Below are 14,201 nucleotides of genomic sequence, written 5' to 3'. Positions count from 1 at the left end.
AGAAGGTAAGTCTTTAACAAGAAACCATTGCAACGAATCTGTATATAAGACATAGATCTGGAAGAGGCAAGTTAAGAAATCAAATTGGAATGGATGACTATTTGACTTATCGCCCTTCCTGTTCCCCTGTCAGACAAAATATAAACGAACCATATAAGTCTGAGTATTTCGAAACGTTGGACATATTAATTGCTAAATTACAAAGAAAGTTTCCGGACAACGATGATCTAACCAACTCGATTGTGAGTCTTGAAAACTTGGATGTGGGGATAAAATAGTTCCACTCAAAAAAGTTAATGATTGAGATATTTATCAGGTTCAATTTACAATTTTTCAGGTCTGAAAATTTCATCATGGGAAGAGGCTTGGTGTTTTTCAAGATTACTGGAGTCGTAACGAGGATAAAAAGGAAAATACATCGCAAGTTTTGTACAGGCAACGAGAGGCGAATCTATGTTTTCTCAGCTGTTATAAATATTCTTCTTTATACTTATGTTAATTATTGTAATAATTTTGCAGAAACAGTATACGGTAGTTTTGATCGTATCACTTCACCCTACAATTAATTATCTTACTCAGATGTAGAGGTCACATCCAAATCTGGAAGTTCAATAATCTTGTTCGCTTCTTCTTCATCATTTAATAGTTATTAGATCCGTGCTTATGATCTGTCACAGAAATTATTTGACTAATTAATGAATGTACCTAGAAGTCAGTGTGATACATGGTGATTATTTAGGAGCCCGTGCTTCGAGGACATATCAATTTTTTTACTTTCGCCTAGTCGCCCTACCTGCTTAGACTGTCTGCTTCTGCATCGAAGAAATTAGTGTCTCATAGCTGACATTATTTTCTATTTCCACTAGTGAGTACATACCTGTGAAATCATGAAATAACTTTCAGATATTCGCTCGAAAAACTCCGAATTCCGTCATACAAGTGTATGCGAAGAGTTTCCCGACGTTAAATAAAAATACTTCCTGCAAAATACTTTTCCGTCGAAACAAAGACTTTTAGTCGTGTAAATAAGATAAAAAATCGTATATCTTGAAATTCGCCGTGGGGATTTTTCGATTGAAAACGACATGTTTATAGCACTTAGACGTCGGAGCTTTGATCTGAACGGTGACAGCGACGTCTGACGTCGTTATCTTTTCTATAGCGCCTGTTGTCCACTCGATACGATACGCTAATATGAATAACAGACGACAATAAAAAATATTGAACCAATTATATTCAAGATGTTGATGATGTTGAATTAATTGAATTTTCGTATAAACTTGTCGTAATTTCCTTGTATTATTATTACACTCTTAAAAATTCATTTTTCGATATTCTACTCGTGATGGTATTTATGCACATACCTTTGATTATAACACGACGGAATTATGCCTAACGAAAACATTATTTTACGTATCAAACAGTTGAATTACCGGATGAATAAATCAACAAGCATCCAAGTAAGGAAATTTATTCTCAACATTCTTTAACAATCTTAAGTATACCTGATTAAAACTTATTCTAACTTAATATAACTATCAATTAATTATCATTAGGGACCGATTTATTTTTACAAATATATTTGTATAGAAAGTCATTATAAAGGTGTGTACTAGCCGAATCCTGACATCATGGTCCGTAAATTATTATCTAATGCTAATTATAATACACAAACCTGGAAAACCTAATAACAAATTAAGAGTTATATGATGATATTAATTCCACTTATATCTTACCTAACATTCTTGCTTTTCGCGAAACATCTAGAATAATGATTTGTAATCTGTACAATGTGATTTATCAATAAGTTTAAGAAGAAGATATGTTCTCAGATCCAAGGTTTTACCTTGGTAAATATAAAAATTGCTTTTCTATTTTGTCGAAACTATTAAATATTTTTCTATCATAGTTGGTAATGGATTAAAGTAAATTGAATATATTAAAATTGCTTAGATGTAATATCTACGGCGAATGGTTTCCTTTCTACATTTTAAGCCTTTGGTGAAACTATCATTTGAGTAGAATTTCCGTCTGTCATTTAAGCAAGATGGAATAGATAGCAAGATAATTTTTTTATTTTATTTATTTATTGTCGTATCAACTGCGAATGTTACTAGAGACATGTCAGTTGTTCACAATTTACGATACAGTTGAGTGTTTTTTAGATATTCGGTTAAGTTAGTGGTATTACAATTATTGTTAAGTAGAGAAATTATGGTGTTTAGAAAGATGTTAGTTAGTCTTTCGTTTTTGTACTTCTGACATTTCAACAATAAGTGTTTCGCGTTTAGATTATCGTAACAAGTTTCACATATTGGTGGGTTTTCTCGGTTAAATAAATAGGAGTGTGTCACTTTGGTGTGCTCCAGCCTTAAACGATCGATTTTTATTTGGTCCAAGCAAGATAAATAACTTTAAACAAATAATACATCAATATCACGATATTGCCAATATCACAATATTGCTTATAACAAATTTTCGTTCGATGTAATCTTAATTCGACTCGATTAGTTAATTCTTTTGCTAAAATATATTCGAATTTGAAAAATATTTGTGACTGTTATGTACAATAAATTATAGGATAATGAGGTGCTACTTCATCCAGTATGAATTACTTTTCGTATATCGTGTTGTCTACAAGATCTGCAAATAAGAATGATTCTTCAATTTTTGTGACTTTTCGTAAGGCTACAAGAAACTTTTGGCAAAAATTCCGCACGAGATTTTTTTAAGCCTTGCTGAAAATGATACTCAGGAGGTATGAAGTAAGTGGCGTAAATTTGATAGAGCAAACTATAATATTTTTTTATTATTTTATTAAACGTAATCTAGTGATAACGACTAAATTCTATGAATACTTGCAGTCTCATGTTTAGTTGTAGATATCTTAAAAAATTTTGCCCGAATCGGCAAGATCTTACTAGATATTAACAAATTTTGAGATATTTTCATATGCTAAAATCTATCACCAAGTAGAGTAGAGAAAATATTTAAATTTGAAAAAAGTACTAAAAGCAAATTTTATATATTGTCCCAAACAACAGAGCATTATGTTAGTGTTTCGTTTTATATCTTCAAACCTCATAATTTGTATTTTCTGTGTAAAGCTTTTACACATAATAATGAGAGCGGATTTGATAGAAGATTATGTCATATTGTAATATGTGCAATATTGATAAAATACTCCTTTATATGAAGTGAAATATATTTAGAAGCGTTATGATTATGAATGAATATTATTACAGTTTGTTTCTCCAAAACGAGGTTTGTTGTGAACAAAAGACTTCTTTTATTAACTCTCAATAGATTCAGAGGCATTCCAGGTTTGCTTCTAACAAATACATCTTATCTGTAATATTCTAAACTATGGATTAATTTCTAAATATTATTTAATGCAGATGTTTTATTTCGGAATCATCGAGAGTTGTAAAGAGATGTAATATTTAAAAAAAAGTACATTTTCATCTGGCACCAGAAATCACTCAAACATTTTACGGAAAATCGCACCCGAAGCCCAACCTTTTCTGTCGCTGACTGAAAAAATATAATTACATTATTAAAATACAAAAACGATATTGAAGAATACACGCAGTATCTTCAAAAACATTTATGTTTACTAGTGATTTAGCTAGAGAGCTAGTTATTTTGTGATCTTCTAAAATGGGTAGATCGATAAGTGAAATAAATTTCTTATTACCTACAATAAGCAGAAATTCATTTTTTGAATAATTTAAATTGGTTTGTTCTGACATAATAGATGGAATTGAATAAAATTTTTGGGCTTTAATACATAAAGTTGAAGCCAATAGAAGTAGTAAGTCTAATAAAAATAATGAAGATACCAAATAGAGTTGGCAAACTGTATTTTACAAGTGTCGCAAGATTATCGCACCTGTACAGTTTAATGATTATACTTATAGTACTTATAGTACTTACCAATAATTCTTACATACCACCAACCCCCTTCTTTGACCTTCAGCAGCTCAACTATATCTCCTTCTTCAATGTTAACTTCATTGTATGTATTTGCATAATAGTCTTTAAAGGCAACATAAATTTGAGTCTAAAAAGACAAATTAAATTTTCAACAAGTAATATTGCGATAGTAGGTATACAACGATACAATCGAATGATGCCAAACTAAACACAAATCGAATTGAGAAACATTCAAATTCAAGAACTAGTGGCAGGAAGATCTAAATGAAGAATAATATTCTAATAGATACGATTGTAATTGAAAATTTATACTAGGTATATATTAGACGAATGGAAATTTTTTTAGAGGAAATAATGATGGAAAGTGCCTCATTAAAACGATTTAATCGGTTTCTCTTGATATGCTACTATTCTCGGTCCAAGCGTCAATAACGATTGGTTTATTAATCTTACCCGCTAAAAAATCTAATTCTCTCTAATTGGAGTTAAACGAGATGTTTTTGCAATCGAGAATTGTTATTTCTATTTTCATTAAATATAATATTATACTGTGCTTTTCAGATAAAAGTATCCACCTTCAATAACTTTTGTAATACTGGTATTTAGAAAAAATCCAAAAACACGTCAATTTATGTTGGAAGGGGCAAGCATTATGGCTTATTTAAACTTACTGGAAAAGCCACCCCCTCACCCCTAGCAGCATCCTCTTTATTTTTTTAAATTACTTGTCATATTTTTTATGTAAAATTGTATAATACTTGTTGGTTAAAGTGGTTAGTTTATGAGATAAACAATTTTTCTTTTAAGAGCACAAATTTTACTTATTATTTACTTTCACCTTATTTGCCTGTACTAAAATGGGTTGTACAACAGTTCAAACTCTTTAATCTTTTTAACTGTGCTATTTATTCTACTTAAAAAATCCAAACAACAAAAAACTCTACTTTTTATTAAAGCTTGACATTGTCAACTAGAATTTGTAGTCACTATTGATAGTGTAATTTGATACATTATTTATTTTGTTTCTCTGAAATGGTTTACTCTTTGCAAGAAAGAATTGAAATTGTAGGTTTATACTACCAAAATAATAATTGTGCAAGAGCTGCTGCTAGAATATTTAACGAATTACATGACGGAAGACATGCAACTCATAAGTATGTAATTCAACTGATGGAGAAATTTACCACAACAGGGCCTGTTTGCAATAAAGTGCATAAGCGAGAGGGACTCGTAAATAACGAAGCAATCCAAGTGGCAATTTTAGGTCAAGTCAGCTTAGAGGCTCAACAACCCCAATCGTTGTCAACAATAAGTAGAGCGATCGGTGTTTCATCTTCTACAGTTTTCCGAGTTCTACATAAATTCAAGTACCACCCATACAAAGTTAAGTTGGTGCACGAGTTGAATGAAGATGATTTTGATCGTCGTCTAGAGTTTTGCGAATCAATGACGCAAATTATCAATAACAATCCACAATTGTTAAACAATATTTGCTTTTCTGATGAATGCTCATGGTCATTAAATGGCTTAGTAAGTAGGCATAATTGTAGATATTGGGCTGAAAGTGATCCACATATTATGCGTGAATTCCATACACAACATCCCCAAAAGTTAAACGTTTGGTGTGGTATCCTAGGTGACCACATTGTCGGACCTTTCTTCATCAACGGAAATTTAAATGGTGAATCATATCTTGAGTTACTCAGGGAAGGGGTTAACCCACGTATTACAACAATAATAGAAAATGATGATAACCTTTCCGAAGATTTACTGGTATTTCAACAAGACGGAGCTCCCCCACACTATGCTATGCCTGTCCGACAATTTTTAAACGAAACATTCCCCGCTCGTTGGATAGATAGAAGGGGGCAGATGATGGAGTGGCCACCTAGGTCACTGGATTTAACACCCCTAGACTTCTTTTTATGGGGGTATTTAAAAACAAAAGTTTATGCTACCCAACCAGAATTTCTGGATGATTTACGAGAGAGGATAGAAAATGAATGTCGACAATTAAATCCAGCCGTATTAAGCAATGTCAGAGAGGCATTTCAAAATAGATTATACCATTGTATGGAAGTGAATGGTACTCATTTTGAACACTTATTGTAACTTCATAATAAATAGCACAATTAAAAAGATTAAAGAGTTTAAACTGTTGTACAACCCATTTTAGTACAGGCAAATAAGGTGAAAGTAAATAATAAGTAAAATTTGTGCTCTTAAAAGAAAAATTGTTTATCTCATAAACTAACCACTTTAACCTACAAGTATTATACATTTTTGAAATCAGCTCAAAGAGGAGTATCCAAATTTTACATAAAAAATATGAAAAGTAATTTAAAAAAATAAAGGGGATGCTGCTAGGGGTGAGGGGGTGGCTTTTCCAGTAAGTTTAAATAAGCCATAATGCTTGCCCCTTCCAACATAAATTGACGTGTTTTTGGATTTTTTCTAAATACCAGTATTACAAAAGTTATTAAAGGTGGATACTTTTATCTGAAAAGCACTGTATAGTAAAATCAGTGCCGGAATCAGTACTTTTTCTCCACTTAAATAATCAGCATTGCAGATACTAAAATATTTTATACATACCTGACAACAATAACCAGTATCATTACTGTTAGTTGCTGCAGCTTGACTCGATACCTTTTCTACTGCAAAGGAGGAAGTTTCCTGCTCTCTATTTTCTAGAATGAATCTATAATATATAGTGAAATATGTGATAAATATATTTGAGAAAAATAACAACATTTTAAGCGGAAGTAAACTTCATAAAAAGTGAATTGGAATTTCTGGAACCTCTCTGATATTCATACTGAACCACAACACCAACACTCACAATTACACTGTTTGACGCGCGTTTCGATTACCAAGCTATCGTCTTCAGAGACTTTTTAGAGACTGAAGGTAAACAGTTTACTTTGAGATAACTTTATCGAAACGCGTGTCAGGGTATTCAGTAGATAATCATAAAATGTAATAAAAATTCATCAATAAAAAAGACTAATTTTTTTTGCAAAGAGAAATTCATTCTTGAAATGATAATTCTAAATAAATGCTCCAATAAAAAGGCGAATTAAAGATAGATATTGGCATAATATTGATTGATTTCCCATATATATGTTTAGTGTTCATTGCAAAGATTCATTTATTATAATAATATGCAAAATAAATGGACAGCGATCAAAGAACCAAACGTTGTAACAAAAAATATTCGATGTAATTGTTAAGTTACATTAAAACTTTCTAATAAATTAACAAAATCATCATTTATAAAATACTATATCATTCTAAACAGAAAGTTATTCTTGTTCTTATTTTAAATATACCTACATTTTTCAACAAGGTTGAGAATATGACAGATTTGTAGTTTTTTTAATACATATCAATATGTATTGACTTTGAATTTATAACCACTTACTTGGGAGTTCGACCTCCATTTTCTCTTAACTGTTTCCTTTCAATTCTTTTCATTTGTTTGAGTAACAATTTTTTAATTTGGTTAACCCATGTTTCCTTCATTTCGCAATTAGGAGCTTTGACGACATAAACTTCTTGTCTTCCTTTGGACCAAATTTCAAATTTCAGGTTATCATCTTTAATATATTCAGTCAACCCAATCTGAGACATTGGCAAATAATTTTTGAACTGATAACTAGCCTGATCTTCCGTTGCTTTCGAAATTGGTTTACAGAAAAGTACAGCTCTTTGGTAAAGCAAAACGAATCTTTGCTTTGCTAATGAAAGTAGTTTGTGATCATACCATACAGTAAATCTTCCTTTGAGCAATAACTCTCCCTGTTGCGATAGATTCAAATAAAGGTCCGTTATACACCTCTGGTATAAACGATCATTGACAGATTTTAATACTTTTCCGAAACAGTCTACAGCTTTCCGAAGTTTGGCGTAAGCGTTAGCGTCCTGGCAGTATTTTAGAAGATCGTTTAAAAATACTTGATATTCAGTTATACGCTGTACTGGCTTCAATAAATATGCTGCTAAGGGCATATCGTGATCTGATATTTCTTGGCAAAGTTGGAAGAATGATTTCAATTCAGGAGAATTTTCTCTCACTTTTTCAGAGTTTGGAAGATTTATACAGTAATTACTGTATAATAGATACATCATATTTTTCTGGAAAAATTAAATTAATTAAACATATCTTGTCTTGTAGTGGGGTAAATTAGTATATGTTTCAGTGTGAGTACATTTTCAGTTAATACATATGACACTTTGAAAAAGGACTATAAGGAGACTCGCTGTAGACTATGTTATTCAATGAAGCTTCAAGGATTAGAAACAGCGGAAGAAATCGATCAGGAACTTTTTTAAATAAATGGCAATACGTAAGCGGCGTTGTGCTAATAGCAAGGAATACAGAAGAATAAACGTTAATTATCTAGATTAGGTTACACCCCCCCTGATTTCGTTAAAATTTTAGTATGTTTAGTTTAGTTTAGTATGAAAATTACGCTGAACGAAAATATATAGATATATAGGGCGCGGAAATCATCTCTTCGGGTACTTTTTTGCGTTTAAAGAATCAGATAATTGTAATGATTTTTCAGTGATTGTAGTATTTAAATTAATCATTGAAAGAAATAAAAAGGGATAAAATGGAACAATGTTAGAAGTTGGTTTAAAGTTTCAACACCCCCCCCCCTCCCACCGACCCTTTTCTTCGCCCCTCTCAAAAGCCTGCGAACAATCAGATATTGGTTAGGAAAGGTTAGGTTAAGTTAGGTTAGGTTAGGTTAGGTTAGGTTAGGTTAGGTTAGATTAGGTTCACTGAGAAATCATTACAATTATATATATATATATATATATATATATATATATATATATTCTTGTTCAGTGTAATTTTCTTCATAACATACTAAAATTTTAAAGAAATCGGAGGGGTGTAACCTAATCTAGATAATTACCGAATAAACTATTATAAAACTTGCAGAAGCAGCAGAAACTATAGAATTGAACATAAATTCAGTGAAAAGTCCATATACGAGGTCTGGCTATTAAATAACGAGACTGGTTACGAAAAAGGGTTTTATTATAAAAATTATTCTACATTCGAATGCTCACATTCAATATATTCCTCTGCCCTCGCCTAACACCATACGTTTTCCCCATTGATCGAAGCAGTGTTGGAAGTTTTCTTTGGTGAGGGCCTTTAGGAACTCTGCCATTTTTTGCTTTACCGCTTCCATCGACTCAAATCGGGGCCTTTCAAAGCAGTTCAGATTTTGGACACTGTTTTCGGAATTGAAACAATCACAGGGCGATCTGGGTACTGGTTATCTTCAGTGCTTTCTCGGCCCTCACTATAGCGCTTATACCAGTCAAAAATACGCGCATCTAGGGCACCCTATAGGCGCGCAATCTCGTTATTTAATAGCCAGACCCTGTATGAAAAATAAATCCAGAAGGGAAGAGCAAGAAGTGATAGAGCTAGAATTACACATCAGAAGAATAAATATAGAAGACAGACTATTATATTTGCTTAGGAACCTTGTAGCAATGTAATGAAAACGCAGAAATCTATCTTATACTAGCTAAGGACAATAGATGCACAAGTCTATAAAGAACTACAAAAATGGAGAGAAATTTGTACTGTTTACAGCGAGGATACTGTAACTGAAACCAAGCGTTATTTGTTTGAACGTTTCCTTGGAGGAAATTTGTTTGTGGAGATTTGACTAGCTCCGACCTGTCTCACTATATTTAACCGTATCGAACGATACATTGAAACGCAATGAAATGGAATCATTTCTGAAGAGATTAATAATGAACGATGAAAAATGGTGGTCGAAGTGTGGTGAAGTGACCCACAGGACGCTGGAAGATAACTATATATCCTGGGGTGTCACATGGTTAATTCAGTACTTTACTATCAACAATTGACAATCTCATAGGAAGAAATTTGAAAGAAGCGTCTCGTGTCTTTGATGACTTGCCAAAATTTAACTAAACTTGGTTGTGAAGTTATAATGCACCCAGATATTGCATATTGTCTGTCTTTTTTTATCAAACAAAATTTTATACTAAATGAGACTTCAAAAATCATGTCGTTAAGTTCTGCATCTTCTCCAAAAATCCCAAAACTGGCAAAAGGTCACGGATAATAATGGCATATATATACCTAAGTAACATTATTAGGAAAGAAAATTTTTATTGCAGATTTAGGTAACAATCGAAAAATAAATTTTGGATGACCCTATATATTTATAAGTTATTTTCAACCGAAAAGATAAAATATTTGAGTAATGTTATTGATTGATGAAATTAAACGTAGATAATTTCTCAATGACTCATGTTATTCATATAAACAAATTGTTTCGTGATTGTACATATAATAATGAATCTGAAAAATTTTTATTCATGATATTTGTCCCTTCACATGATGATTGCTATTTCATTACCAATGTATCATTTACCAGTCAAATAAAAATAAAAATGAGAAAACGACTTAATATGTTTGCATTTTTTGTTCGAAAAAGCAAACTTTCATTTCATAACCTCTATTTAATCTCATTAAAATCTATTCAACTTTCCAAAAGTTTATAGTACTTTAGATTCTCATAAAGTTGATTTTAAATTATACTTTTTAATTGCAAGCATTTACTATTTCATCACATTGAGCAGAGAATTTTTTTTTTTGAAAACCCACACCTATTTAATTTAATTTATCAAATATTTTTGGAAATAATATTTTAGTATACCGATTCCATGAAGCACTTTGCTATTTTTCCACTTGTTGAACGACTGCTCAATCCCAATATAAATTGTTGCGTATGAAATTTACAAATATCTTCCAAATTTCCAAAAATAATAGTGAGTTTCTCTCCTGCATCTGGTGGGAGAAACACTTGCATATGCTCGTATTCAGACGCATCTTTGTACCCCTGGAATTAATATCATTTTAATTCAGTTATTAGGTTTGAACTCCAATATTCATGTATATTACATAATGTTAAACAGAATATCAGCTATTATACGTATTATAAGTACCCACACTTATCATGAAACATAAATAATTATTGTGAACATTTTATATCCACTAGGACACTAGTCAATATTTTTTCAGAAAATTCAACAAATTAAAATTGAACCCACGGCAAATATCAAGATATTACCAACTACATACCAACTTACAAAATTTACATATTATGCAGGGTATTCAAGTGAATAAGGAAATTGAAAATGCTAATGGATTGTTATTCCTAAGATAATATAAATATTATAAACAAAATGTTATTATTTGTTTCTTTTTCATCAAACGATTAATTTTCTACCCTTGAAGTTTTCAAAAAAATCAAAATAGGGGTTTATTACTTACCTTGAGTACAGCTAAAAGATCTCTGACATACATTTTTTCGGATTCCAAAAGGTTATTTAAAACTGATTCTGTTTTAACTTTATTGAAGGCTTCGTCTAATGCAATTGGAGAGGAATGTGATAAAGAAGAACCTGCGATTGCATGTTTGTCATTATTTTCCTTAAAAAAAACACCTTTAAAATATGTGAGCATAAGTGTCCTCAAAATATACAACGTACATTGGTACATTATGCAAGAATGGTCATATATGAAACATTTAGATGATGCATTAATATATTAATATAAAGAACTAATAAATTAAAGGAATATATATATATATATATATATATATATATATATATATATATATATATATAATTTCTTCAATTTCTTATTTCTTAGACCTTCTGATATATTAATGCATCTAAATGTTCTTGATTTTATGTCTCTTCTGTTTTAAAATTAGTTTTTTTATAGTTTTTAAAAGAAAGATAATTTTTAACGTTTCAACGTTTCTTTAAGTCTAGATAAAGACTTAAAAAAACTAATTTTAAAACAGAAAAGACCTAAAATCAAGAAAATTAATATTAATATTCTCCTCATAATTGGATACATTTATTACAGCGAACCTGCAACGTCTCAAGCCCTTTCAAAAAAAATGTTTCTTTTTGCTCTCCAAACCAGACCTCTACAGCTTTTATTACCTCTTTTTTGAAAGAAAATTTACGACCTTTTAAACTTTTTTTCAGTTGAGGGAAGAGATGATAGTCGGACGGAGCCAAATCTAGTAAATAAGGGGGGTGTTCTAGTAATTCAAACCCTAAATCATGAATGTTTTGCATGACAACATGAGATTTGTGTGCAGGGGCGTTGTCCTGCAAAAACAAAACATCTTTGGATAGCTTTTTGCGTCTTTTCTCTTTAATTAGAGTGGTCAGTAATGTCGAATACTAATCTCCAGTCATTGTTCTACCCTTATCCAAAAAATTAATCATGATTACTCCATGGCAATCCCAAAAAACTGAAGCAAGAACTTTTCCTGCAAATTTTTGGACACAAAACTTCTTAGGTCTTGGAAAAGAACCAGAGTGTCGCCATTCCATCGATTTTTGCTTTGTTTCTGGATCGTAGAAATGTACCCAAATCTCATCCATATAAACAATTCAGTTTAAGAAGTCTACATCGTTTTCAAATCGAACACAGATCGAATTCGATGCTTCTACCCTTGCACGCTTTTGGTCAACATTCAAACATTCGAGGATCCATTTTTCAGCAATTTTTCTCTTGTCCAAATTGACGTGAACTATAGATGAACGCGTTCGTATGAAATATTCAGTGCTTCAGATCAGGTCCGTTTTAGTCCAATTCGATGGTCTGATAAAATCATGTCATGAACTGCATCGATATTTTCGGAGACTGACACAGAAACTGGCCTTCCCGATCGGCTGTCATCTTCAATGGAAAATTTGAAGCTTGCAGTCCAATTTTTCACGGTCGCATACGAAGGACATTGATCAGCAAGGATATTAAGCATATCTTCGTAAATCTGCTTACCTCTTAACCCTTTTAAATACAGGTACTTGATGATGGCTCGATACTCCAATTTCTCGATTTTCACAATTTCGGTGGACACCTTTTTTCTTTTAATTCACTGCGTAACTCTGGTTAACTTTTTTGACGTAAAACTTTACACTGACACTTCTAATAAGTTATTGTTCGTTGCTATGGTAACGCAATATTTTGTTTATGCATGGAACTGGTCTAGGCTAACTAGATACCAATACATCTCCGTATATCTGTTTATACTGACCTCACTTAACGGGCTATATTATGTAAAAAAAAACAATTAAAGTTTGTGAATGATAGATCATGTCATCTAGCGGTACAGAAGATAAAAAGTTCAGTTTTCTCAGAAAAAAAGTATATTATATAGTTTAGTGAAAATGTAAAGAAGGATAAATAGAAAAATGGAAACAACTGTATGTAATGACGAAGAAAAATAAGAAAACATTAATTAATAATTTCACACAGAAACGGAGAGAATAGACAATACATTGAAACGAGACCCAACCATTAAATGTAATATGAGAAGAAGTGTGGGATTATAATATAATAGAAGCAATACCAATATTAGTTATGTTTGCAGAAAAAAATATATATCAATAAAGATAAGAATAAAAGATAAACCAAAAAACCTTCAATTAGAACCGACTTCCAATGATATAAGAATAACGAGAATAGCCAGACAACAACCAGAACTAACGGTAAATGAAGGGAGCAAAACTTGATAAATGAGGAGTTATCCAAAACGACAATTTTGAAATGATCAAAGCTTTAGCTATAATCTAATGATAAGGCTTGTTGCTGATGATGATTTTGAAAAGCTTTCTACTTACGAACTTAACTTTCTCTCCATTATTCTCCAAATTCACCCAGAACGTGCTTCTGCTTCTTACCATTTTCATGGAATGATTACTACCCTTCAGTAGACGCTGAAAATTTAAGTCACGACTACTGGCCGTCTCCTGGGAAATTTCAATTCGATAAATAAAACCAGCTGAATCGACATGATATATTTTATCGGATTTATTACTCTTATGAAAATTAAATTATCAAATTGAAATATAAAAAAAATCAATAATAGTGGATAACAAATAATTTCTGTATGGGGTCAAATACATTTTAAAATAACTTACTGAGGCTGCTTCTGCGTTTGCGTAAAACATCTTATATATAAAACTATAAATGAAAATTATAATTTTACTCGAATAATAAAAAATTGCTACTAACACCTAACGACAAAGTCAATTGGACTGCGGTTATCATGCAACTAAATGGTATCAGTAAACCCAGCAGTTATTATAGCCAGAAAGTTATGGAACAACAATGAATTAACAAAATTTAATAAAATTTTTCAGATATTGTCTGGAGTGATTTGTTCTCCATG

The 14,201-nt window shown here is 31.4% G+C and overlaps 1 protein-coding gene across 1 annotated transcript; it reads right to left on the bottom strand.

Annotated features, from left to right (window-relative positions):
• Window positions 1–3,478: 3,478 nt before the first annotated feature.
• On the bottom strand, window positions 3,479–13,980 carry LOC130451855 (proto-oncogene DBL-like). The gene is made up of 8 exons (XM_056791175.1): window positions 13,951–13,980; window positions 11,276–11,434; window positions 10,659–10,841; window positions 7,361–8,073; window positions 6,532–6,637; window positions 3,937–4,063; window positions 3,587–3,697; window positions 3,479–3,534 (listed from the first exon to the last, which is right to left on the bottom strand). The coding sequence occupies exons 1-8, from the start codon at window positions 13,978–13,980 to the stop codon at window positions 3,479–3,481; spliced, it is 1,485 nt and encodes a 494-aa protein (XP_056647153.1).
• Between the last annotated feature and the right edge of the window lie 221 nt (window positions 13,981–14,201).

Source organism: Diorhabda sublineata, chromosome X, assembly GCF_026230105.1.
Source record: "Diorhabda sublineata isolate icDioSubl1.1 chromosome X, icDioSubl1.1, whole genome shotgun sequence".
NCBI classification, from domain to species: domain Eukaryota; kingdom Metazoa; phylum Arthropoda; class Insecta; order Coleoptera; family Chrysomelidae; genus Diorhabda; species Diorhabda sublineata.
This window is presented reverse-complemented; position numbering and strand designations above follow the sequence as displayed.

Excerpts from the sequence above, each read along its gene's own strand:
- LOC130451855 (XM_056791175.1), bottom strand. The coding sequence starts at position 13,980 with ATGTTTTACGCAAACGCAGAAGCAGCCTCA. Across the intron at positions 10,842-11,275 it reads ATCTTTTAGCTGTACTCAAG|GGGTACAAAGATGCGTCTGA; the intron begins GTAAGTAATAAA and ends TATTAATTCCAG. Across the intron at positions 3,698-3,936 it reads GTGGTATGTAAGAATTATTG|GTAATAAGAAATTTATTTCA; the intron begins GTAAGTACTATA and ends TGCTTATTGTAG.